The sequence below is a fragment of the Molothrus ater genome, chromosome 17, assembly GCF_012460135.2.
Source record: "Molothrus ater isolate BHLD 08-10-18 breed brown headed cowbird chromosome 17, BPBGC_Mater_1.1, whole genome shotgun sequence".
Taxonomy (NCBI): domain Eukaryota; kingdom Metazoa; phylum Chordata; class Aves; order Passeriformes; family Icteridae; genus Molothrus; species Molothrus ater.
The window spans coordinates 37916-65912 of NC_050494.2; the positions used below are offsets into that span (position 1 = coordinate 37916).

Consider the following 27997-nt stretch of genomic DNA (forward strand, 5'->3'; position numbering starts at 1 on the left):
GGAAGAAGGGTTCGGTTCCGGGCCGCGCGGCGTCATGGAGTCGCTGTGGCGGCTGAAGCGGTTCGACGCTTTTCCGAAGACCCTCGAAGATTTTCGGGTTAAGACGTGCGGGGGAGCGCTGGGTGAGCGGGGGCGCTGCGGGTGGCCGGGGGACCTTGGCTAGCCGGCGCTCGTTAGAGACTCGGGGCGGCGGCGGTCGGGTTGCGGCGGGGCTGAAAGTGGTTCTCGTCTCCCCGGCAGTGACGGCAGTTAGCGGGCTCATCATGGTGCTGCTTTTCTTCTCGGAGCTGCAGTACTACCTCACCAAGGAGGTAAGTACCGCCGACGGAGCGGACACGGCCCCAGTCCCCCGGTGCTGCCTCCGACTCGCGAGGGGCAACCCTTCAGGGTGGCTGGAGGGCCCTCGCCCCTGCCCTCGCCGGGCCTCCGCCCTGGGCTGCCCAGCAGCAGCTTCGCCCCGCACAGACCTGCTGTTCGCGGTGTTTTTCTGTGCCCTGTCCGGTCGCCGCGGCTGCGGGCTGCCCTCCCCCGCCTGTGGCGTCCTGCCAGGACGGCGGTACGTCACGCCGCCTGCGAGCAGCCATGCCATGACAAGAAGGGAAAGCAAGCGCTGAAGCCCTGTTCCTTCCCCACGTTCAGAGATCCCCCAGTATTTAACAGCATTGCAAATGGCATGCGCTGGGCTGTGCAGGACAGTGGCTTAGCTGTCTGGCAAACCTCTTCTGTCTTAAAAATCAGCTCCTGGGCCACAGCACCCAGGGAAAGGAGCCTTTTGACTTGCTTACAAGTAAAATGGGACTGTTTTTCCTTTGTTCCCAGGTTCATCCAGAATTATACGTTGATAAATCAAGGGGAGATAAACTGAAGATCAATCTAGATGTTATTTTTCCGCATATGCCTTGTGCTTGTGAGTAAGACTTCTGAATGATGATGATAATTTTTGTCCTTGGCAGGGACTCAAGAGGCTTAGTGTGCCCATAACAAATGTATGCTTATAGATCACTTTCCTTCTGTACTGGTTTCAGATTTGAGCATTGATGCAATGGATGTAGCAGGAGAGCAGCAGCTGGATGTAGAGCACAATCTGTTTAAACAACGGTTGGATAAAGCTGGGAATCGTGTAACTCCAGAGGCTGAGAGACATGGTAAGATGCTCTTCTACCTGTCCTGGTTGGATGCTCTATTAGTCTTTCCACTGTATGCCTTTTCTGAGATTTGTGGGGACAAGGTGACAGCTGTAGAGTATTTAAATGCCACAAAGTCTTGAATACCTTATAGCATGCAGATCTATTAAACTACTCTTACACTCAGTACTTTTGCAGGAAAATCTTTGCCCAGTCCCTCTGAAACTATGATAAAGACCCATGGATGCATTTGAGGAATAAAGTTGCACAGTTGGTGGTCTTTTGGGATTAGAAATCAAGCAGCTATTCTTGCAAAATTTGGCTTTAAATCACAGTGGGTGAGCAAATGAGACTGTGTGATTCAAGGAAAGAGCCTTTCTCTAGGGAAGGCTCCAGTGACTTAACCTTTAAGCCTAAACTTGCATTTTACTCCATTAACTCTGTGTGTGTTAATGCACACCTGCATAAATACATATGAGTTGATCTGTTTGCAAGCTGTAATAAGTGATCCTTGGCTACATAAACCTCTCCTCTACATTTTTTACATGTTATGACTCATCCTTGTTCTTTGATACCAACCAGAAAGGATTCTGACAAAGCATTTTTCAGTTGCACAGTAGTACTATTTTGACTTTTCCTTTCCGGAGCATGAGTTACTTATTCTGTTTTCTGGGAGTCAGTGTAGTTCTGAGTATCAACATGACCAAATTTTTAGCTTTGTACCACTTTAGATTTAACATTTCTGTTGTTGACACTGAAAGGCTAAACTAAGCCAAGAGCTGAACAATTGGCAGGCACAAGGGTTTCTCTGGTTGTCATGGGAATGTGGTGATAGTGTTCTTACTGCTGTGTCACTTAGCAGCCACCACAGGTTGTGACTTTAAAAATTATTATTTGGGGACAAAAACTATTCTACATGTTTTTAAGCAAGTCCTGTATTGCTCATAATGTACTGGTTGGGTCTACTTAAGACAACATTTTAGCAAAGCCTTTATGCAAGTAATGTCTGATGCTTCAGCAAGGCTTACAGATAGCCAGTTCTTTCCATGGAGGCTGTTCTTGAGAGGACAAATACTATTCTCCTTCTTGGTTTTACTCCACACATCAGCAGGGTACATACATACCATTTTAGGTGGGCGTTGGGTGCAGGATGTGCAGTAGCACATTGTGTGTGCAGAGTGTTATGCATAGAGCAGAACAAGAGTACAAGACAGAGTTTCTAGATGTGTCTCATCACTTTGAATCTCGTTTTGTCTTAGAGCTGGGAAAAGAAGAAGAAAAAGTGTTTGATCCAAATTCTTTGGATGCTGATCGCTGCGAGAGCTGTTATGGGGCAGAGTCAGAGGACATTAGGTAACCTTTACACCTTTTTCCTATCTTCTTAGCATTTGAATCCTGGTATATTATATGCATATTTTTTCCCAAATGTCTGTGAAGGTCTGTGCAATGAAATCCTACTCTCAGGCACATATTCAGTGATATTGTGGTTTGGCTATGCCTTTGGAAGCTGCACTCAAGATTGTTGAGAAGGTGCATCTCTAGGTTGTTTGGATTGTCTACATGCCTGTTTAAGCAGTACAAAAATTGTATCTCAGCAGGTGAGAGATTTTCTGGGCTTGTTTGGTGTCCAGAGCAGAGGTGTTTAAATTATTTCACTGTTACACGAGTTATCTTGACATAAAACCTGGTTATGCCCTGGCCTTGCCTTCTCACTGCTGCTGGTGGCATTGTTTCCTTACAGGAGCAAAGACCAGACATCTATGGTTCACACAAACAACAGGCGTCTTTTCGTATTTCTCATTCCTCCGAACAGGAAATTACTGTATAAATGGATCCATGATAATCCATATAGGTTCTGGACTAATTTTGGCTATTTTTGGCTCAGTGATAACTTGGTTTGTCCCATCTGTCAAGTTGTGTCCTTTCCCAGAGATGTTTTCATCTTGAGGTATTCATAACTGCTGCCTTCAACAGCAGGAATTTGTTCAACATGTCCACCAAAACATGAAACCAAGGAAGAAACCTGGGTTTTTTTCTGGTAACCAAGGTATTGTCCACAGGTAGAAAAGTACAAAGAAAGTTTGTAGTTAAGCCCCCCTTTAGCCCAATGTCTTGGCCTAAAAACAGAGGAAAGGAGCAATAGAAACAGGCAGATGCTTTGTTCACATGAGGAAGTTCCAAACTGCCTATAACTGGGGGACGCTGATGTTGTTTTTGTGACAAATTTCTTTGCCAAGGGATCCCTTGGCTGTGTAAACGGCCAGGCAGAGCCTTCTTTGGACTCCAGTCCTGTATTCAAACAGCGTGCATCCTCACCTCCAAACCTCAAAAGGCACATCAAGAAGATCATGCTCATTCAGGAGCATTAGGCCACTTTCCAAGGTCCAGTCCCCAATGTTTGTGTTGCTGCTTTGTTGAAGAAGAATCTGTCAAGGATTCTAGTCCTGAGTTGGAGCATCTCTTCTTAATGATAAAGATGGTAAGATGGTGCTTGTGCTTTTTGCAGGTGTTGTAATACTTGTGACGATGTCAGAGAAGCATACAGGCGGCGAGGCTGGGCCTTCAAGAACCCAGATAGCATAGAGCAGTGCAAGAGGGAAGGGTTTAGCCAGAAAATGCAAGAGCAGAAGAATGAGGGCTGCCAAGTGTATGGTTTCCTAGAGGTCAACAAGGTGAGAGAGAGCTTTTGCTGTGAACCTGCTGCATGATGGTGAGGACTGTGAAAAGGCAGAGTTGGGGCATTCCTCTCCTTTTCCAGTTTTAGGTGCTTACAAGACTATTATAGTATAACCTTTGGGGTCAGCAACATCTTTGTGCTTGTCATGGGGTTCAGGAGGACAGTCAGGAAGAGCAGTGGAAAAGAGGCTAATTCTGGTTTGTGTTCTGTGGGCTGGTAGGAAGTCATGGCAGCTGCAGAAGTTAGTCTTTTCCTCCCACCTGGGTGCCAAGTCTTTTTGCTGAGATTTCTGGAGGAGGAGAGGCAGCTTCTTTGAGGTTGAATTGTTCCACCTGCCCTTCCGGTTTTAAATCAGAGGCCACAAGTGGGTGCTGGAGATAGCAGTAACCAACTTGCCTGCAGAGGTGTTGGAGAGAGTGAAATGTTATCTTCTTTAGAAAAACAGGAAGCAAGGCTATTGGAGTTGGTTGTCAAGGCTGAAAATGCTCAGAGAGGTGGTTTATGCAAATGATGTATGAAAATACACAAGATGCACCAGGTAACTATGTAATCTGTCATTTTGTGGGTTACCCTCACAAACACACAGGTTGCATGCCCAAGTACCCTGTAGAAGAAGTCAGACCCAGGCTATTTATTTTTTTGTTTCTTTTTAACTTCAAACACTGTTGTTTTTTTCTTTTTTTTTTTTTGTTTTTTTTTCTTTTATCCTTGTGTATTCTTCCTGGAAACCACAGTCTTTATTTCTAGAAAGTAGACCTTGTACTCTCATATCCAGAGATTGTGATTTGAGCATTATCATAGGTATTGAACTGTTATGGGACCCTCTCTCACAATATATGATGATCAGGAAGATTCCAGGGGAATTCTGGATGTAGGAATGGTCCAAGTGTGAGTGTCACTGGGGAAGTTGTTGGGGCCTTTTTTTAGGCACTTGGAACTTTGTGCATCTTCATTCTCAACAGGTCTGCAGTTAACATAAAGCATAGGTTTGTCCAGGCATCAAAGATGTAATACAGTGAATGAACTTGAACTTGGTACATTCAAATCTTCCAAGGCAGAATGCATGTGATTGCTAGTAAGTGTTAGGGAGGACTGGCATCTAATATCCATATCCCTTTCAGAGTCCAGGATGAAATTTTACCAGTTTGTCTTTTGCAGATTTTTGGGGGGTTGGGTTGCTTTGGGAGGGGGGTTTAGTAGGTTAAGTGCTTTATTTTTGCATGCTCTTCTTTTCATGGGTTTATACAATGGATCACTGCTGATTATTGTTATAAGTGTTTATCCTCACTTTCTCCTCTCTTTTTCTTTGATACTGTTTTGTATTTTCTGAAGGACCAGTCAGTTCCCTACTTGGAGTTAATTCCTCCTTTTCTTTTTTTTATGTCCACAAAATAATCTGGATAGAACAGCTGTTATCCACATCAGTAATTAATTATGGATTTCAGCATCACAGGCTGTAATGAACATGGGAAATTCATACCTCTCTTAGGATAATGTCTGCTGCTACTGTCCCCTGTGAAAATGAGTCAGTTGGTGTCTGGCTTGTGTAAACAAAATCCTAAAAATCCAAACACCAGTACAACTGCTTTGCTTACACAGATTCAGATTAATGAATGTTTATTGTCTCCTGCAGGTAGCTGGAAATTTTCACTTTGCACCAGGAAAAAGTTTTCAACAGTCTCATGTACATGGTAAAATATTTTCTTTTCCTGTTTGTTGGACCTTTTGGTTTCAAGTGTCTGACCATTTTCTTTTAATATCTTTGCATTACTGTCTGTAGTAACAACATCACTGCTTCAGTGAGGAGGACATTGTTGAAGTTTTGTTACAGTGGTTTAGAACTATCATGGACAAACAGAAAAGTGGTTTCTAGGGGTGCTGCCACATGAGCGTGGAAGAACTTGGTAGAGGATGTTTCTGGGTAGTCTCTCAGTTCTGCAAAACTTTGCTGCTTTGCAGTCAAACAACCTCAAGTAAAATTTTCAGTCCTGAACCTAACTACAAGTACCTCTAGAAGGGATATTTTCCTCTATTCATGAAGTTCAGAGTAAAATCATGTTGTGAAGGACTTCCTTGAGTATATATATAAATATAGCGTGGTGAGAACAATAGCGGTAGTTTACAAAATCATGGAATGGTTTGAATTAGAAGGGACCTTTAAAGGCCATGTAGTCCAACTGCCCTGCAATAAGCAAGGACACCTTCCACTAGAGCAGGCTGCTAAGAGCCCAGTCCAGCCTGGTCTTGAATGTTCCCAGGGACTGTCTGCCAGATCTCTGGGCGACCTGTGCAAATGCCTCATCACTTTCAACATATACAATTTCTTATATTCAGTCTGAATCTGCACTCTTTAATTTAAAAGTATTGCCCCTTGTCCTATCGCAACAGGCCTTATTAAAATGTCTGTTCCCATCTTTCTAACAGTTCCCTTTTGCTGTTAGAAGGGGCTCTTGGGTCTGCCCAGAGCCTTCTCTTCTCCAGGCTCTCCAAGCCTCTCTCTGTAGTAGAAGTGTTCCAGCCCTTGGAGCATCTTTGTGTACTCATGTAGACCCAGCAGGTCCACATCTTCCCTGTGCTGGGCATTGCAGAGTTGGAGGCATCTCTGCATGTGGGGTCTCACCTGAGTGGAATAGAGAGGGAGTGTCCTCCCTCTCACCTGCTGCCCATACTGCTGGGAGTGAACCCAATATGCAAGTGGTGTCTTGATTGCCAGTGCGTAGCCAGGTCATGTTAAGCTTCTCGTCCACTAACACCCCCAATTCCATCTCCCCTGGGCAGTTCTTGACTTGTATTGGTACCGGGGGTTGCCCTGACCCAGGTGCAGCACCTTCCACTTGATCATGATGTTCACTGGCCCCACTTCTCAAGCTTGTACAGGTTCCTCTGGATGGCATCCTGCCCCTCAAGCACATCAACCTCACTACTCAACTTGCTATTATCTGCAGATAGGCTGAGGTGCCCTCAGTCTCACTGTCCATGTCACTGATGGCAGTGGACAATACATTAAACAGTACTTCTCCTAACATGGATCCTACTTGTTCCTGTCTTCATCTGTATATTGAGCCATTGGCCACTACCCTTTGCATGTGATCATCCAAGCAATTCCTTATTCAGTGAAGAGTCCACACATCAAATCTGTATTTTTTCCTTTTATCACTCACTCCAATTTAATCTGTACTGCTGAGGTTAAGGTCAGGGGAGAATGTGAATGTGCTTGGTGGGAGTAACTGGTGTATTTGGAGAACAACAGACAAACTTTTGAGCACAGAAGCACTCTTGTACAAACAACAATAATGAGAAAAGCCTGGCTTCCCCCATAATACTGATCATTTGTAACAAAAAAAATGTTTAACTTATTGTGGCAAAACCTCCTTTGTGTGCTTAAACTATCATGACAACAGCAAACTTACTACAGCCAGAATCAACAAAGTCATGGCATATATGTTAAGGAGAAGCATGTCTGTATTACACCTCTCTGTAACAGACAGGAATTCAGGCTGCCTCAGAGTAAGTACTTTGTGTACAGAGAGGTCAGGATAGCTCTCTAATTCCATGTCCTCCAGAAATGCTGCAGAGCTGAATTAAAATTCACTCAGAAAATACAGATAAAACCTGTCGCTATAGGACATGAAAGAACAGAAGCTCACTACTGTTCTCAAGGTAAAGAAAAAAGGGAAGTTTATTTTCTGATTCTAACATTTATAGTTTTCTAAAAGTGACAGCGGATTGGAGGGTGACAGTGACACTTCTCTAATGACACTGGTTAAACTAACAGTTTGTCTCTCTTCCTCCATAAAGGAATCCAAAACAATGAGTTATTTACAGAAAGTGTGTGAGAAAGTTCACTACAAGAATGTCAACATCAGAAGGCTTAGAAAATCTTAAAAAACTAGGGTGACAAAAACCCAAAAGGGCTGTGTAGTTACTGCCAACCTCATCCACTCATTTGCTTGTTCCTGCTGGCTGTATCTGATGGCCTCCTCTTTGTCTATGGAAAAAGAACATAGTTGCTTCCCACTCTCTCCTTGCCCCTCAGCATTTCATAGGCCTTTCCTGTGCAGGGCTCAGGGTATATCTTTCCCTGCTGAAGAATCACAGCTTGTGAAGCTGGTCATTTGTGGACGCCAGTCAACCTCTGAGCTTCCTTGCAGGATTTCTCTGAACCTCTTTCAGTTCAGCTCTATCTGAAGGTACCAGGCTGCATCCAGAATTGTGGTCCAGGCTAAGCATGAGAAGCAGTGGCCTAATGATTTTCTTCCTTTTGTTCTCTCTTGCTTTCCTAGTTATTCATAATGTGGGATTTTCCTTTTTACCCAGCCTTTTCCTTGGCAGTGTTTTCATTGCACTAGCCAACAAACAAGGAAGTTTTCAAGACCCATAAGAAAAATGGACTGCTTAGAGTATGGTTGTTTTTTTGTACATGACTGACTGTAACCTTTCTTTCTAATCTTTTGGGGTTTTTTCTTCCCTTTAATTACAGGTAAAGAATTTGACTAGTATTAGAGGACAGAGTTCTGTGAGATATTTCCAGAACTTGTATCTCATTTGGATCATAGTTCCAGACAAGAACTTAAGTGCTTGTGGTGTTTGATTCTTTCAGTAAGGTCTGCATTAACATGCAGTCCTGTTAATACATTTAGCAGAATGTCACACAGGATGAAGTTGAATGTCTAAAAGAAGTTTGAATATTCCAAACTGTTGTTGTAAGTCACATTAACAATTCACTAAATAATTTTACTAGACCTACTTGATGCAGAACTAATGACTGACAGTATTTTTGCTTTTCTTTCTATTCCCTACTGATATGAATCAGTAGAAAATATGAGGATCAATATGAGTAGTGTGGAAAGTTCAGTCCACTGCATCATTCTTCTTGCCTCCTATTGGAGTCTGTACCACGTTTGTACAGCTGATTGTTGGATTTTTATTTTGAGGTGGCATTGAAATACTGAAGCTTGCATATCAGCTTTTCATTCTCTTGCATTGTTCCTCTCTTCTTATGCTGAGGTTCCTGATCATAGATCTCCAGCCAGGAAATGGACATGGGCATCACTGTGACTGTCCCAAGGGTCCTATTAAGCAGCACTTTGTAGATCTGATTGCAGATGTAATCCTTATCTAAGCTTCTGAACTCTTGTTGTGTGCTTGGTGTTAAGATCTTGAAACTGTAACTTCTTTCCTAGGGAGAAGCAAGTTGAAATGGCTTTATCTCAGAAAGTAGAATAAGAGGGGCTGATGCATGTGGCAGCATCTGTTTAGTTATTTAACTTCAGTTATATATAACTTTATTTAACTTCAGTTATATATAACTTTATTTGCATAAGCTCTGTGTTCTCAGCTCTCCATTAGAGACTGAGCACTTTACTACTAGGTAGTATTTTATCTTAGTTTTCACCATTAGTATGTTTTAGTGTGTATTGCTACTCATTCCTAATCTCAGGTCATCAGAATTGTCCTGTCTAGGATGACTCACATGGCTGATCTTATGGCTTTGTGCCCTCTAAAATGGTTAATTACCTATTAGCTAGTGCATAAATATAATGCTTGAACTTCTTGGACAGGTACTCCGTCTCTGTTCTTCACATCCTGTGTTCCCTGAGAATCTGAGCTGAACCTTTGGAAATGTGTTGCTTTTGAAGCAAGCAGTGATGCTGCTTTTCATTCCAAGTTATTGGAAGCATTTAAAATTGGTCACTTTAGGCTTGCACCATGATGTGACAGCATCAGTGTCAGAGAAGACCCCCAGCTCTGGAATGTCTTACTGGCTGCAAATGGTCATTTGTTGTTCGGTTGCACTAAGAAATCCCAGATCATTAGGAGGAGGATTGAAAGAGATTGTGAGGAGGACTGAAGCACTTCCAATCAGAATTCTTAACACTGAAACAAGTAGTTTTGGTTCTCCTGCATTGAGGGAGGCCAGAATCAAACATTACCAATACCTAGAGTCTTCTGTTTTAAGCAGCACAGCCTCAAGCCCTGCTTATTCATTTGGTTCTTGCTGAGGTTGGGGTTGCTTCAGTGTTGTCTGTTTAGACTTTGAATCCTAAACTGAGATTTTATGTTTGTTCATGCAATGTGCTGCAGATTTTGGTGAAGTTCTCTCTTTCACTTTTGCATCTGTAAGGACAGCCTCCACCATCAGCTGGGCCAATTTATGACTGAATATTGTATCTGTTTTCTTTTGCAGCAATTCACACCTGCAGTCTTTCCTTCCTGTCTCAGAGGAAAGAGGAATGATTGGGTGATTTAGCTGTTTAACCTCTGAGATTTGTGCTTCAGGGGCTGCTGCCATGTCTGTCCATGCCTGTACAGCAGCAGCCATCTCCTGCTTCATCTGCAGTAGTTGAGAGTGACTTTCCTGCCTGTGGAAACTTCACCTACCTAATGGTAGGCTCCTGAGGAGAGTGATGTTATCTATATCACTTCCCATCTTTCTTGCTCTGTTTCTTATAGTCAAGGGAAAAGGCTGAGGGTTCTCATTCCTCCTTTAGATTGTCTTTGGATCACTCTGTTGCTGAGGTGCCATCATGTTGTCATATTGTGCCTTGCTTTTCTCTCTGATATGGCTACACCATATTGTATGTATTTTTTAGAAAAGACATTGGCCTTCATGCTTTTTTGACAGCCAGAGAGCTTTTCAGGATTATTTAAAATGTCTCATTAGACTCCTTCAATTCCTTAAAAAGAAGATGGTGGCATCTGGACAGGACATTCTGTCCTGAGGACACACTCTGAATGACTGTCACAATTTCTGTGGATGAAGAAATCTGTATGTGGTCCAAATTTTGTGGTTTCCTTGCACCCTACATGTCTGGAGGAACAAAGTTATCTTTGAAGATGCTGTTTTTGAGAGATTACCGTTTGTTTTCATCCTCTTTTGTGGTGATGTCTGTGGAAGGAAAAACCACAGGTTTGCTGCTCTTTGTTATGATGACAGTCTTGGAAAAAGAGTCTTCTCCTTGGTGCCACCAAGCTTTGCCTAGAAAGGTGTGAAGCTTTGTTAGCTCTCTAGGAGTCAGATCCACTGGTCAGTTGTACATCCTCATTAGTGTTCTGTTTATGTATTTAACAAAGGTCTTCTTTATTTCTCTGCTAGAGCTTGTTTGACAGCCAGAACCTATTTAAACTCATCCTTGGACGCTGTGGATGACCCCAAATAGCCTCTCTTTTTTTACATACTTTTTAGTGTTTTGATTTATTAATTGTGAAAAGATACCAAGTCTTTGACTGCAGACTGGTTGTCATTTTTCAAGTCCCTTGGCACCTTCTCAGTGTCAGCCAAGAGCAAGTCACACTAGCTCCTTTTTCTGCAGAGACTGCAGTCTCCTTCTCTGTTCCCTTCCTATAGCCCAAGTAGTTGTGGGCTTGTTACTATTGCACAGGCATCTACTGGTAGCAGTTACTTATCTGAGTTCTTCTCCTGCCCAACAATATACTTTAAAAAATGATGTGGGACTCAGTCTCCATCAGGACACCAGTTCAGTGTGGGAAGATCCAAATCCTCTGATCACCTGTACACTATTCCTTCCATAGAGGAGGTGTGGATGAACTCATTCTAACCTCTGTCCCAAAGTAGTGTCTGTTAGGGAACTGTTTTTATCCCCATACTGAATACTGAACACTGAGAGTCTTACTTCATCCTCAGCACTGCTGAGGACTTTTCTTTTTACCCTAGTGACCTCTTACCAGAGTTTGGTTGTCTTGGTGCTGAAAGATGCAAGGTCTCACCCATTTATGGTGGACAAACTGTTTTCAAGTTATAAAAAGTCTATTTTGGAGACAACAAAAATGACATTTTCATTTGTCACTTCACTATCATCCATCAGAGCTCAAGTTGTACCAGTTGTTGGGAATGCTTAACATTTGTCAAGTAGCCCTCTGGAGCAGCCTTTCCTTCTCTATACCAAAAATCATACTATTGTAGAAGCCCCAGCAGAGATGTAGCTGAGGGGATCAAATTGCTGTGGGAAGAATTCAGAGGCCCATACAACTATAAGGCCCTGTAAGTCTATGACAGTTACTGGTTAGTGTTAAATGTATATACAGCACAGTGTTCAATACAAATGAACAAGCTTTTGAAACAAACAAAAAAGGAGTTTACCTCCCTTGAGATGTGCTGTTCAAACATGCATTTCCCTGTGCCCAATCTTTCCTGGTATTCACCTTTGTCAGGATCTTGCAACAGAATGAACAAAATCAGCCTCATGATTTGTTATTTCCTCTGTATATCAGGTGGGATGAAAATAGCACAGGACTGATTAAGAATAAAGAACCTATTACTCAGCTTTGAATGTTAATATGTTGTAAATATAAACCTTGAGTGCATTTCTGAATAGCTTTGCTCCTAAAATTATCTCTCTTATCTTATGACTGAAAAATAATCTAAATATAACCAATACTGTTGTTTGGCATGCTGCTTTGGAGTTCACTTAACATATATGCACATCCCACTGTGTTTTTCCTTTTCGTGATTAATTACTGCATTTTGAGTTCTCTGTTGCACTTTAAAAGATTGCTTGACCATATATCAGTTCCTTTAGCTGTCTAGGGGGTGATTTATATGGCCTAAAAAGCACATAAGCACAGATGTTTCTCTCCCCCTTTATGGTATGAACGTTAAATACTACTCTACCTGAATCTCTTTGTAAGGATATGAGCATTTCTCTTTTCTCTTCTACTTTACTTGTTTTCCCAGTGTATGCTGTTGAGATTAGGTGTTGGTGTATCCTTTTTTTTTTCCTCTGGACTACAGAACTAACATGATTTTTGCTATCTGCTGAGCCCATAAATCTCCTTTGGAAAGAGCTGTTGATCTAGGCTGGGATTTGAGAAGTTTTCCAGGAAGCTAATAGGAGAGCTGTGCCAGGTCATTCTTCTGTGGTAAACGAGGTGGAAAAGGTGGAGAATCCTTGTCTTAAATGATTTTAGTATCCCCATGTTGGAGATAATGTTTTGGCAAATGTTTAGCTGCACTGTGCCGCTAATGTGCTTGAGGGGAATGTGCTGATATGTTAGAGCAACTTCTGCCTTTTCAAGTCGGATGAGAGAATTATCTCACTTAATTTCATTTGTGCAGCATGTTAGAGAATATTGTCGGGTCGGCGGAAGAATTGCGGCACACGATATGCGTGATCTACAAATCTCAAAGTTTATTGATAGCTCACACATATTTATATTGGTGTTAATGAAGCTTATACATATTGCAAAGCTGAGCTCATTATTGATTAATTACTCATCAGGCAACCACACCTATTTCTATTTTTTTATAGTTATTTTGTTATTACTTTTACATTCTTGTGGTTATTCTGCTGAAGCTATCTCCATATTTCTGGCAAAAGATCCTCTCCCCCATCCTCATGTTGCAGCAAGGTCGCATCAGTGATTGGACACTGACTGCTAACTTCTAGACTTGCTTTCTTCTATCTTAATCAGCGGTATCATGTCCACATGCCCTTTCTCAGCTAGCCAGCTGTCCACAAAGCTCTCCACAGAATATGTCCTGAAATTTCATGTACCAAGCCAGCTGATCTGTGAGCAGTTTGTAGGAACTTTTACAAGCGTTAGTAAACCATTGGATTTTTCTATGGGTAATCATGGCAGTTGCAGGTTGAGATGTGGTGTTTCAAGTCAGTAGCATCTGGCAGAGGGCTCAGACTCTCAGTTTTGCTTAGCCGCAACATTTTCTGTGTTGCTCCCTGCCTCATTCCCCTCTTCACAACACATCTTTATGCCACTTCCATCTTCCTGCCGCTGTGCTCCTGTAAGATACTTTCCTCCATAAAATTCATCCCTACTTTGAAAAGTGGTGTCCTATCTCACTTTGGAGCAATGTATTTGTGTGGCAGTCTTTGGTTTTTTTTGAACCTTCACATGTTTATTGACAGAGTCCTGAATGGCTGTAAGTGCTGTTAATCTTCTTTTAGGGGTCAAGAACTGAGTTTTGTGAAGTCCAAGGAGGCTTTGTCATTGTCCAGGTCAGAAATGCGGGATGGGGAGAATTCTTCAGATAGACAGCATTAGTTAAAACTGTGTTACTAAAAGCATGAACAAATCTTGATTCTATAAAGCAGACAGAGTTCTTGTGAAACTTAAGATGTTTAGCAGGTATCTTTATTTTGCCTTTTAGGTGTGGTTAAGGAAATGAAAAAATGTGTTTGTTTCTTCAGAAATAAGAGTCTTTGGTCCTAGCAGACAGTCTTTTAAAGATCTTCTGTTCTCTTTCCTCGTCCTGTTCCTTATCTTAGCAGGCTAAATAACCTGCTGGTTTATGTTAAGCTAACCATGTATCTGCAACATAGAGTATGTACATATGTGCTTAGCATAATCATCAGTGATCAAGGAGAAATAAACCTGCAGGATGGTGGAAGACTCTTTTAGAAACTGAACAGCTCTACTGCAGAGTTGTAAATCACTTATTGGAGGGGAATTTTATAAAAACTACTTAGTTGTGGAAAGCATAGCAGAGCACTCCGGGGACATTTTTTCTTCAGTAGCCATAACTAATAATAGGGGTCACACACAATGTAAATCTAGTGTAACATGTTGGTTAATGTCTGGTCCTTCTCAGGTAATGCCCTGGGATTTCTCTGGTACTATGCTGTTCCTGTAAGTTTTGTCATGCTCAGTAGTCCTCAGTACAACTTCACATGTACCAACACATGTGACTACCCAGGTGATAAATCTGATAAACACCATAATATCCTGCAAAGGGTTCTAGGAGCACAGCTACCACAAGGATCATCCCTCTCCCTCTCTGTGCATCACTGTGCCAGTGCAGCTGTGGGATTAACCCCCTGTGCCAGTGCAGCTGTGGGATTTACCTTACTTTGGAGTTGTTCTGACAGGAAGAATAGCCTCAGATAAAGCAAGACTTGCATTTCAGCCTTTTACAGAGTCTGAGATGGCTCATGACTGAAAGGTGGGTGGGATAGGAATGAGCTGAGGGACTGAAAGATGGTGGGACAAAGAAAGTTTTATTCCTTTGGTGGTATGAAATCATAGAATATTCTGAGATAGAAGGGACCCACAAGGATCTTCATGTAGGTCCAGTTTAAATGCAGACCCATCCGAGCCAGGATCTCTGTGGAACTTTGTAATAATTGAAGGTTAGCCAGCTAGTGTCTGTACAAAAGGCAGCAAGACTTGACACTTCACTGGCAGCTAAGCCACTGACCTCTTAACTTAAGTGCAAATAATAAGTGCAACATGAAATAGCCTAGTGTTGCTGGTAACTGTTAAGAATAACATAGCATAATGCCAAGGCCACTTATTTCTTTATTTCCCCTGCCCACCATCACATATACTTCCAAACTTTTACTAGGAATTTCTTTTTTAAAGTTCATTGATACAGTTGTCAGCACAGGAACAACAAACCTGTGTGCTGTCACTGTGCTAGTTGCAGTGACAGGTCTGCACTCCAGTCAGAGATAGCAAAAGGAATATCTGAAGCCAGTGCATCTCTGAGCTCTTTGAAATGCAGACCCATTGCCTTAATTCCAAGTCCGACAGCCTAGTCTCTGGGCATTTAGGTGCAAGAGGACCTCTCCCTTCATCAGAGCCTCAGGAGGAGTGTACTTTAGCATTTCCTTTTCTAACTGTATGTTCTCTATTTTTCATGCCTATCTCTTTAGGTTTAGTAAGGGTTTTATATAAATACAAGTACAGCTTCTGATGGTTTACTGAAAAATGTTAATTGAAAAAAAGAGTTCACAGCACACTTAAGTAGAAAGGAGAGGCTAGTTTTAAAGGAGAGGCTAGTTCAAATCAGATCTTTAGCTTTGCAGCTGTTGTGGTTTGCTACTGGCCAAATACCAGGCACCCATGAAAGTTATTTGCTCTCCCTCTCTTGCTCTCAACTGGGCAGAGAGGGGAAAAAAACTAAGGGCTCCTGAGTTGAGATGAGGACTGAGAGAGAAAACACTTAAGGGCAAAACAAGTTCAAATTTAAAGATATAAAGTAAGTTTCTTATTAACAGAGTCAGAGGAAGATAATGAGATGTAAAATAAGACTTTAAACCATCTTTTTCTGCCCCCAGCTGTTCCCACTTTCCCACTGACAGTGCAGGGAGACAGGAAATGTTGGTTTTGATAGTTCGTCACCCGAGATCTTTTTCTTTTTGCTCAGGGAGCGGAGTCTTTTTTCTGCTATGGCATGAATCCCTCCCACGGAGAAACAGTCTTCCCAAAACTATTGTGGCATGTCACTTGTCCATGGGGTGAGTCCCCTAAGGATAGTCTGAGTTTGTAAGCAAGGGCCCTCTATCTCTGGAAGCAGGGGCCCTCTCTCTATTTCGGTCTCCCACTGGATCACATCTTTCTCTGGCATCCACCCGCTCTGGCAGGAGCACTTTTCCCATGGGCTGCAAGTGGATCTCTGCATCCCCCATGAACTTCATGCCTCATGGGGGACAGTTTGTTTCACCATAGTCCTCATCATGGCTTGCAGAGGAATCTCAGTTTTAACACTTGGAGCACCTCTTCCCCCTCTTTTTTCACTGACCTTGGTGTTGCCCTGTTGTTCTCCCTCACATGTGCTCGCCTCCTCGTCTTCTCTGACTGGAAGTAAAACTGCTGCTCATAGGTGCTTTTGGTAACGAGTTCTGCTAATTCAAAGATTCCTACAGGATCCCGCAGCTCCGAGAGATCAATCTCATCTAGGTTCTGTGCCAGAGAGTCTCTTACCATGTTTCTGCTACTGGCCACGCGGCCCCACCACCACCAAGCAGGCAGTGACGGCCACCACAGCCCCGCGCTATTTAACCCCTCTCTTCCTGCGGGGCCTGGGAAGGAGAGGCTGCTGCCACTGCCCCTGCCCTTCTTCCCACGACACGGCTGGCTGGGGTTGGCCAGGCGGCAGAGGCTTGCCATGCGCTGCGCCAGGACGGCAGCAGCCGTGGCACCTCACCACCCCTGGAGAAAACTGCGCACATGCGTGTATCAATTTTTCTGCTTAACTGTGTCATCACAGAGGCATTACCAGCCTCTCTAACTGGGCCAACAGCATGTCCATCTTCAGAGCCATCAGAGATTGGCTCTGTTGGACATGGTGGAAGCTTCTAGCAGCTTCTCACAGAAACTACTCCTGTGGCCCTCCCTCACTATCAAAAACCAGGCTGTGCCAAATCAACACAGCAACTTGTCTCTTGTGCTAGGCTCTCAAGGGAGCAGCATTTCTAATCTTTGTTAATAATGTAGCAACACTTGGTGATCTGACTCCATTAGCTCCTAAAGTAATAGCCCACGATTATTGAACTGTGTTTTACTTTGCTAAATTGAAAGGTGAAGTCTGCCTTCCTGAGCACATGAGCACCTGTTAAAATGGCCACAGATTCTGGCTTCTTTGAGTTGATTGTATGACTTTGGATAAACCTGGTAGGATACTGAAATGAAGTTGCAATTTAGATTTTCATCCTGAGACTGATGCTCCTGGTATTGCATAAAGTCATTTAAGTAGCAAACTAGAAGATAACCATTGCCTCCCACAGATTTTAAAGATAAGCATGTATATATTGATTGTCATCATAGTTACACTTATAGCAGTACCTTACCTACTCCAATGCATGAAAGATAATTGACTAAGCCATCAAAAGAATATTCTTAATACAAAAAGAATGGGAAGATGTTTGAATCCAAAATGAAGGGAACTCTCAGAACTTTGGGCCTGTAAGCCAAAGCTTAGAATTAAACACAGGATTTGATCTGAGACCCTGGAAAAGGTTTCCAAACTTAGGTGCTGGAAGGGAGAATATGGATTTATAGTTTAAAGCAGAGACACGTTAAGCTAAATAGAAGAAAGTTTAGAGTTTTGGAGTTTAAGATACAGAAAAAATAAAAGTAGTTACAAAGGTAAACAAGAGGTTTAGAATGCAGTACTATAGGTTTATGTGTCATAACATGATTGGCTAATAAAGTTTACACTGTAGCATGAGTCCATAAGACAAAATATTTAAGGATTGGGTCAAAAACATAAATATCCTTGCTGGTAGTGTTTTATTGGTCAATAAATTCTTAAAAAGTCTTGTAACTAGAGGTCTTGTGACCTTCTGAGCCATGCAGTGAAGATGTGAGCCAAACTCACCCTTCCTGCCTATGTAGAAGATAAGAAAAATAAATCACATAATCTAAAAAACTCAGAGGTACCGTCTCTAACTCATTCAAAACTCCTTCAAAAATCCCCATACCATATCTCTGCCAGATCTCTTCTACCTGATCCTGATAGGGGTGTGTGGTGTTGCCAGCATTGTCACATTGCTGCATGTGGGAAAGGCAGAGATGCAGGCCAAATTCCCCAAATCCCAACACTGGTGACAGCCACTGTGGCCCTACTAGTGGTTTGTAAATACCCTGCTTGGACCATTCCTGCGAAGACTTTTCCTTTCCTAGTATGTTCTCTGGGCAGCAGTAGCAAGGCTGATAGGCAGAGTGCTGAGAGTTACTAAGATGATGATGATGATTTTTAAGGGCACTTGCATGTTATATTAAAGCATGTGCTCTGCTCATTTGTTAGTTTAGATCTGTTGTGCCTCTGTGTTTTACAGTAGTGAGAGAAGTTATGTGTAGCAAACAGCAAAGCTTTCTTTTCTGACCTCTGGGGTCTTTTTTTGCCCTAGATGAAGAATACATGCAGGTGAGGATTGAATACCTAAGCAGAAGTAACCCCAAATTAAATTTATTTTCTTTCATTCTAGCGGTGGCTCTGTGTAAGGAGGGGTATTACAGCAGTTTTATCTGTCACACACCCTACTATGCAAGCAAGAGAGAAACCCAGACAATTTTCTTGCCATTTTAGATTGTGATGGGAATGAAAGGAGCTGCCTTATTGCTAGAATATGGGAGAGAGATATTATTGCTATGACAATGTGAGCTATATTGTGTAACTAATTTTCTATTACAGTTCACGATCTGCAGAGCTTCGGACTTGATAATGTAAGTGTTCCTACGGCAGTGTTCTAGTTCTTTTAGTCTATTTTCCTTCTGGATTTCCCTCCCATTGCCACATTGAGATCCTAGATTGCTGCAGATTTGGCTTTATGGGTCTAAGCAAAACCTGGGTCCTGCTTTCACAGAGGACTCTGAAATACATTCTATGACATTTGCATGCTGCTTGGCAAGCCTGTGCCTCTCTTCCTGAGCCTGCCTTTTTCCTTAATCTATGCTTCACAGTTTCTTATGGTTAATATTGTCACAATTGCTTCTGGATCTGTTGGAGTTTACCTTGTGCTGGGAGGAAAACAGACGATGCTCATACTTATTCCTCCAAGGCAGCTGATAGTATGTGCTCCTATTGTAGGGAGAGGAGTGGGTGGGAGAGCCTGCTCCATAGATGGGAGGAAAGGGCACTGAGATCTGTAGATTTCCAGCAGGAGAAGGAGAAATTCCTTGTCTTGAAATCTCCTATGAATAAAAAAGAAGAGCAAATATTTTGGAGTTTACTGTTGGGATACACAGAGAAAAGGAGCACCTGTCTCTGTTCCAGAGCCAAGCTCAGAAAAATATACCAATAATGACCTTCAGGTCCTTTACCTTACCCCTCATGTGCTGGGCAGCTATTTGAGTTATTAGCATTTCCATTTCAGATCAATATGACGCACTATATCAAACATCTCTCATTTGGAAGGGATTATCCAGGCATTGTGAACCCTCTGGATGGGACAGCCATCACTGCACAGCAAGGTAAATAAAAGACAGCTGAAAGACGTCTCTTTTTAAGTGTCTGTATTAATAAATATTAGAAGAGAACAGGAGCAAAGTTCTCAGTTTCAACAAAACCCCTGACAGTGTTATGTGAAATGTGACTCCTCCACCTTTTGCTCGTTCTGGAGCAGCTGTCTCCATTCACCTGGAAGAAATCTGCCAACATGTTTGGATTCTGTGACGTTTCTGAAGGATATCTCTGTTCAGCATTCGTGAATGCACAACAGCAGCTACAGCGAATCATTATTAAAGGCCTACCTCCGATATAGTTCAAGGAGAGCCCTGTCTAACTACTGCTTACCGTGAGAGAGAACCAGAAGATGCAAGGTAGACAAAAAAGGCCTAATTATTAGTTGCTGGAGAGCTGTGGTGTCTACCTGACCTTGACATACCCAACAGTAAGAGCTTGAAAAGCTGCAGTGAAGTTGAAATATTGCTGATCTTTTATTGATAGCTCCAGATTTGCTGGCTTGTGAGACAATTTTTTCTTCCTGCTGCTGCTGTGCTTAAGTTTATTTCCACAAGCCTGCTTTTCTATAAAAGGTCCTTTACATGCCATTGCAGAGGTTTTTTTTTTTTAGATCCACTGAAGTCTGAATAGTTTTTCTTTGAAGGTAGTTGGAACTGTATGTAATAAAGTTTGGAGAAAGAAGTAATTTGCTTTGAAGTGGTGATAGGATTGTTAGTCCTACCTGAATCTGTTCTTTAAAGTTTTCTGCCATTGATTTTGATTCTTGTACCCAAATCAGAGGATGGCGTTTGAAAAAAAAGTACAAAAATTTAAAAGGTGTCATAATGTTCAGTGCGATTATGATGCTGTAGTTATTCTGTGAAGTAACAAACTATCTGAGAGGGAGGACCTGTAGCTGACTGGTAAATTTCTGCATAAGCTCAAGCTTTTTATCCTGAGCCTCAGGGAAATTTACCTCAGTTGGTAAATTCTTGAAGAATTTGTTCTGAAGACATGCTCCAGTAAAGAAGTAGGAGCAGTAGATTGCAGGTCAAGTTTATGTTTATTGCAGCTAAAGATACCATATGCAAGAATTACTTCTGCTGTAGAAATGGATGGATAGTCTTCTCTAGGGAATTTCATAGAAAATAGCTTTTTTCTTGCATTGTGTTATCCTTAAGAGAACTGAAGGAACAGGCTGGTCTGGGGCAACAGAAGGGATTCTTCTTATTTTTCTTCACTGGTCCAGATCTTCCTTTTCATCTTCTGATACAATAAATGCCATGCTTCTATAAGAATAAAGTGCAATGTTTATTGAAGTTGATATGAGATACTCATTTAGAAGTTGATATGAGATACTCATTTAGATCTGAGTAAGTTTTCTTAGGGCTATTTTGTTAAGACATTTTCCTGGACTAGAATTGAATTTGCAAGAAGTTTTACTGGTAAAGCTGTAGCAAGTTTGTAGAAGTTTTCTATTTATTCAAGGCCAAAATGCCATGAGTTTTGGTTTTGGTTGGAGCAGAAATGAAATTCACTTTGGCAAAAGGAAGACACATTTCAGACATTAACTTTACTGTCCTTGAAAACCTCCAGCAGCTGTTGTGCAGAAAGATGTTCCCTGACAAGCTGAACAAAACTAGTTTGTGTCTACCTGACCTGTCAGTGAAAAGCTTCCAGTTTATGGCATAATATTAATTATTTCTTTCCCTTTCTTTGCTTATAGCTTCTATGATGTTTCAGTATTTTGTCAAAGTGGTCCCCACTGTGTATAGGAAAGTAGATGGTGAAGTAAGTACTTTTTTTCCTGCTACTTTGACAAGTGGAAGCCTTCACTTTCTTCTCATATTCTTGATGCTGTCAGTAACTGTGGATCCAGATGTATACCAGGGGCTGTATTGTACATTCAGTACTTGGAAACCCCAAGTGTGGAATTCAGTAAAGAAACCTGGATAGTATCTTTCTCCACTTGGATTGTAATTTGTGTCAGATAACTTAGTAGGGATGATAGAACATAGAACATAATTTCATTTTACAGAAACACAGTTTAATTGTTCTAAGAATAGGGCTAGTATGAACAATGCGTAGAAAAATGGCAGGGCACAGAAGAATGCTGAAGGGTGATCTTAATTTATGTGAAGACAGGCTATCTCTGTCTTTCTCTGCTCTCCTGCCTCTATGTATTATTTTCCTTTTTCTCACTCTTGATTATTTATGGCCTTTTGCTATCAGTTCTGTGTCCTGAAGCATGCTTGACGGGACTGCATTTTGGTCCTGCAGAGGATGACGTAGACTCAGGGTTGAGAGGGACAGCTTATGCTGTTGTGTGCCAGCAGAGACCAAATAGTCCAACCTGGGTGTTATGCTTCCTTCATACCATGGGCTAGCTGCAGCTTTAACTGGTAGCCTATAGTAAAAATAGACCTGATAGCAAATACCTGATCCTGATAGAGCTCTTCATGACTCTTTCTAACCACTGTCAGGTTGCCCACATGGGCAGGGCCACACTGATGTGGTTCACTGAACGCATGTTTTAGTAGCCTTTCCTCTTCCCTGTTAGCAAAACAATGTTTGCTGTGTTTGTTTCCTGGTAGGTGGTAAGAACTAACCAGTTCTCAGTTACACGACATGAGAAAATAGCAAATGGGCTACTGGGAGACCAGGGTCTGCCTGGTGTCTTTGTGCTGTATGAACTTTCACCCATGATGGTGAAGCTGACAGAGAAACACAGGTAAGAGACATTTCATTCTATTTTGTTCATCCTTCATTGATTTTGTAATTTTGCATAGCTCGAAACTTCATCGTCATTTAGACATGATAATGCAAATGCCCGAAATTCATCCAAGCCCCTTCCCAGCCAGTGAAAAGGAAGAGGTGCTCACCAATGCCCTTCCTCTCCATGTGAACTGTGGTCTGTTTTTTTTTCTGTTGCTATGTATCAAGATGGAAAAGAAAAGTGGTGCAAGGAGCAGAAGTGTGATATAATGGTTCTTGGTTCAGACTTCTAATGGGAAGATTAGATTTACATAGCATACCCATTTTACCAGCAGCACCCACACAGTCCAACTGGTTCCTTAGTCTGAATTTGCTATCACTTTTCTACATCTTCCAACCAGTGTGGAACCTCCTCTTCTGTCTGGGTTAATGGCTGGCAATGCAACTACGGGGAAGGGAAGGGCTTGTAGCTGTCCAGTCTTTGAGGTTCATAATGGGGGGCAGAAAATGTCTATATCTTAAAATGTATTAATGTGTGCTTAGGATTTAATTACTGTGTTGCGTGACCCTCCTGTGCATTCTCACTGGGTAGGAATGTCTTTAATTTAAAGCCCATCTTTCAAGTTTATAAATTCAGTGCTTCCTTTTAGTGCTGATGACTAAAAGTAGCAGTGACAAACTCTATTCTGTAGCCAGTAGGGGTTAATTAATTCCTTAATATGAGAATTGTTAGCTATGACTATTTAGGTAATGCATATTTATATAGTATGATGAATATTATTAGAATTATTAGTTGTTATAACTGACATTGGTATCTGAGCTCATGTTGGTTGTTCAAATTCTAGGTCCTTTACTCACTTTCTCACTGGAGTTTGTGCCATTGTTGGAGGCATATTTACAGGTATTGCACCTTTCAATCATTTTGCTTTCTAAAGTGTAAATATTTACTATCTTACGCTTTCTAAAGTCTGCATGTCTAGTAATAAATCTCTGTTCGATTAAGACAGATTATTTCAGCCCTTGGGAAGTGATACATGTTCTGCAGAGCTGCAGGAGTGGCATCAGACTGTAGCTAGCACTGGAGGCTTACAAGATGTTGTAGATAATGTAGACCTATTACAGCATTTCATTTAATTAGACCTGTAGACCTGTCATAATATTTCATTTTGATGCTCTACAAGACATTTTGTTTTCTAACAAAGCTGTTCTTCACAGACCATATGAAAGTGTCTGTACTTGCATTCTTGGCCAGGTTGGGTCTGTAAGTAGATACTTGTTTTTATGTGGAATCAATGCCAGTTAAGTCTGTGAACCCAGGTTGCCATGGGCATAATATATATCTGAGAGACATCAAACTGCTCCCAGACATAGGACCTCCAGCTAGTATTCTTCAAGGACTAGATGGGGTCTTGTGAGGAGAGGCTCAGAGGTTCCTGCAGATACTTCTGAGTATCTGCACTTCACTCTCAGTGCTGGCATCTGGAATAGCTAATCAGTATCTGCTCAGCTCTGTGCATGGGAGCAGCCTTGGTGCAGCCGTGCAGGTAGTAATCCAGGTAGTAATCCAGGGTGCTCATAGTCAGACATGTGGGTGTTAAGGGCCAGCCTGAAGATGTGGTCAGGGAACCTGAGAAACCAGTTTCTGTGTCACATAACATCTGTATCAATTACGTATAACATCATACCTTTATCTGCAAGATTCCCATCATCTGAGGTGTCACGGTGTTTAATTAACCTGATACTGTTAAACAGAATTTCTGTCTGCAATAAATTTTATCCTATTCATCTCTGAATTGGAAAGTCATTCAGAAATTTCTTTCATGACAAATTCAAGTGCCCCTTAGCATTGACTGGTTTGACAGCCAATTCATGTTTCTGCCATACACCATGCTCAGACTCTCTGTATTCTAGAGATCAAATCAGCTAGTGGCCAATAAGGTCAATTACTTGTACCAGCAATAGCGTGGCCAACAGGACCAGGGCGGTGACTGTCCCCCACTGCACACTGGTGATGTACCTTGAATCCTGGGTTCAGTTCTGGACCCTTCATGACAAGCAAGACATTGAGGTGCTGCAGCGAGTCCAGAGAAGAGAATGGAGCTGTGGAAGGAGCAGGAATGTAGGTCTGATAAGGAGCAGGTGGGGGTGCTCAGCCTGCAGAAAAAGAAGCTCAAGAGGGACCTTCTTGCTCTCTACAACTATGTGAAAGGAGATTGGAGCCAGATGAGGGTCAGTCTCTTCTTCTAACAGGGACAGGATGAAAGCAAATGGCCTCAAGTTGCACAAGGGGAAGTTTAGATTGGATATTAGAAAAAAAAAATTTGTCATGGAAAAGGTTGTCTGTGGCACAAGCTGCCCAGGGCAGTGGTAGAGTCACCCTTCCTGGAGGAATCTAAAAGATGTGTAGATGTGACACTTAAGGACGTGGTATAGTGGGGGATTTGGCAGAGCTGGGGGCAATTGGACACTATGACCTTAGAGATCTTTTCCAACCTAGATGATTCTGTGCTATTCTAAAGTCACCTCAGTGTTCGTGTAACCGTATCAAATTGATTCCAGAAGTAGAGATAATTTCAGGGCAAAACAACCACACAAGAGTTATCTGAAGCATGATAGACCAAATATTAAGTCCAAGAATATCGTAATATATAGTAATGAACAGAGGATTCAATTCCCATTTTAGCTGCAATACTTTGTATCATATTGAAATGTCTTTGTATACTGCCAGGTAATCATTTACTTATTCCTTTGATTGAAGTTTGAATAAAAGAAAGAATATGAAGCTTTATAAAATCCAATCATTGAAAAATAGCTCCCTAGCAACCTTTGTCTTCCTTCCCTGGCAGGAGCTCAAGGTTCGTATCCTGTGAAAACCTTGGTTCTCTGGGGTTTGTGGTACAGTAGGCCACTCTGAGTTTTTCTGTGGTCACAAACAAACACTGAATTAAGAGGCTTCTTCAGGGCTGGAGAGTTTTGAGAAAAATACTGCAGAAAGAATTAAAGGTAGTGGTTTGTATTGCTTTGTGTCTGATAGGTGTACATTGCCATCTCCAATAAAGGGCATCCTTCAAGGGCAGCATATGGTACTTTTAGAGTTGCTGTGAAATGAGCAAGAAATAGGAAACAAGTCCTTTGCAAGCTGAGTCAAGGCAACAAGTGGCGTAAAGCACATCAGCTTCCTCTCCAAACTCTTCTCAGTCATCAGTAAACATGCATGATGCAGCCTGTCTCTTTTATTTCTGGAAAAGGGATCTTTTCTAGAGAAGCATGATCACGTCTGTCCTGTAGGGTGGGTCTTATCTGTCCTGAGGAGATGAGGACTTTACTGCTCTGAGCAGCAACAGCAGCAGCAGAACCTTTTTCTGTCTAGTGGACCTGGGATTCCTTTCCTCTGTCAGTAGGGTTTGTGTTTTCTATCTTTGGGAGTTGTTCTGTCTTTGAGGCATGTCTGACTTCGTCCCTTTGGTTTTTTCCTTTAGTTGCTGGTTTCATTGACTCCTTGATCTATCACTCAGCACGTGCCATCCAGAAGAAAATTGAACTTGGGAAGACAACATAAATAAGCAATGGCATCAACCCATTTAAAAACAAACAAACCAAAACCAACCAAACAGACAAACAAGACTAAGTAACCCCCTCAAGCCTCCAAGGAGAACTGAACAGGCTCTTTGAAGCACAAGTGATCTTCTGAGAGTGCACAGGAGAAGAGGTTTGGAACTTCCAGATGGCCCTAACCACTCATATCCCCTGATTCTTTGGCCTTAGTTTGTGGATGGAACAACTTGAACCTTGCTGCTATAAAGATTAGCTATCATATCTGGCTCTGCAGGCCCTACTGTCACACTCTTTTTGTGTCAGTCTGTGTTCCTCCAGTTCTATTCCCCTTCCCAACAGAGATGCTGGAGATACTGCATTCTGTTTCCCTCTAGGAATAATGTACTTTATTGTCAAGAGACCTGTAATGGATTGAAGTTACCATCAAATAAGCTTTCTAGCAACACCATTAGGGATTTTTAATTTTTCCATTAAATGTTTCTGGGTGCACTGATGCTGTATGTCAGACCTTCATAAAAATGTGCTGAATCCCATCTATTGCCTTCCAGCTATCCTGGAATTTATGGGGAGCCTAAGCATCTGGGATGTACTTTCTGTGCTGGGGGAGCTCCCAATTGTTCTTCTTCTGAAAGATGCAAGTTGATGTTTCAGAAAAAAAAAGGTGTCCAGAATTTTAATTGAGTTTTTAATTGGATTTTTTTTTCATTTCCCCTTGGCATATATTTTCAAATAAAGTCCATCCTCTCTTGTTCTAGTAAGGCATATGGAAGAATAATTAAATTATTTTAACTAGTCCTGATACTGAATTGGAAATAAGAATTAAAAGACACATTGCATTATGGCAAAGTATGTAGAGATTGTAATGATGATGGGGCTTTTTTATGTTAAATGATTGCACAAGTGAGGAAAGTGCTTGGTATCTGAAACTATATTGGGAGAAATTTGAAAATAATGAGGAAAAAAATTTGTGAATTCTTGCCTATTGGATGTAAAACAGATTGATTACTCTTAAATCTCAGATCTGGATTTGCTTTTGTATGACTCTAATATTGGTCCAAGCAGTTGGACAGGCACAGGATCAGATACTGCAGAGAGAAAGCTGTTTTACAATTTATTTTGAAGCAGGTTTTGCTAGGTGGTTGGGGTTTTTAATTAATTGAACTTACCTATAAACCAGGGAGTCTAAAAACTGTTTTTTCAGCTGGGGAGGGAAGCAATTTGTGGTGTGGGTAAGGAGAATGATTATCTTCAAGCAAGAATGTTGAAAAGCAGGTTTGTTTTAAATGTATTTTTTACAAAACTATTTAATGAATCCAGTGGGTCAGGATCACATAGTACTACTACAGCATGAGGAATGGAACACAGTATCTGTATGTTTCTCAGGATCAAAAAGTGACCTGAACAGCTTCAATTGCTCATCAATGCATGTCAGCTTTGTAGCTAAATTTATAGGAATAGTAGGAGAGAGAAGATGAAAGGAAGTAATGCAGCAAGAGTTTAACCCACGGTGAAACAGTTATCATCACTGTTTCCTATCTAGGACTGGCTTATCCTTGATAGGAAAGCCAATTGCTTGTAAACTGGACAAGCACTGGAGATTATTGCCTAGAGCAGACCTGAGGACCTAAAGAAAGGTGAAGGGAAGGTGAAGGTGCAATACTTGTATTCATCATGGGAAACTGGAAATAGTGGAGAGAAGAAATCGAAGACACTGAAATGGAGATTCTATCTGGAGAGACAGAAAATTAATGAAGCCAATAGTTAAGTAATACAGGCTTCTGCTATCAGTAGGGAGGATATGAGTCCAAGAGTTCTGGTGATTTTAATAGACTGAAAGCCCAAGTGACTAAGAACCATAATAAAGCTGAGTCTGAATCAAGGATGTTAGGGATTGAAAGTGATAAAAGAAATCCTAATTTCTAATAATTAGAAATCTAATCTAATTTCTAATAATTAGAAAGTTAATCCTGCTCTTGAGGACAAAAACCTTCTTTGGGGAGCTCAGTCCCCAGGGTCTGCAGTCTTGATCTGCAGGGGGGTCATGTTCTGCAGGGATGCCTTTTCAAAGTTGTAAGGGGTCAAAAAGCAAAGGAAGTGGTGGTTCATGTGTTTTCAAAGTTTATTCAACATAAGATCATTTCAAATGTATTTGATTCTGTTGTCTTCTGTCACCATGTTTGATTTTTCCCTTTTTATTCTTCCTTGATGCAATTTTAAAAATATTCCCTTAGTTAAGGACTGTAAAAATAAAAGTCTTAGTAAAAGACTGGGCAGGGTGAGGAG

General features: G+C 41.7%; 1 protein-coding gene across 1 annotated transcript; it reads left to right on the forward strand.

The window, feature by feature from the left end:
- On the forward strand, positions 1-27981 carry ERGIC3 (ERGIC and golgi 3). Its single transcript, XM_036395453.2, has 13 exons — positions 1-122; positions 241-311; positions 820-907; positions 1026-1145; positions 2384-2477; positions 3631-3796; positions 5435-5492; positions 18695-18726; positions 19377-19473; positions 21171-21235; positions 22039-22175; positions 23005-23060; positions 25639-27981. Exons 1-13 carry the CDS (start codon positions 35-37, stop codon positions 25716-25718), a joined length of 1152 nt encoding a protein of 383 aa, XP_036251346.1. The 5' UTR covers positions 1-34; the 3' UTR covers positions 25719-27981.
- Positions 27982-27997: the final 16 nt, after the last annotated feature.

Coding starts and splice junctions, on each gene's coding strand:
- ERGIC3 (XM_036395453.2), top strand. CDS start 35: ATGGAGTCGCTGTGGCGGCTGAAGCGGTTCGACGCTTTTCCGAAGACC. Junction 312..819: donor AGTACTACCTCACCAAGGAG/GTAAGTACCGCC, acceptor CTTTGTTCCCAG/GTTCATCCAGAATTATACGT. Junction 22,176..23,004: donor AAGCTGACAGAGAAACACAG/GTAAGAGACATT, acceptor TTCAAATTCTAG/GTCCTTTACTCACTTTCTCA.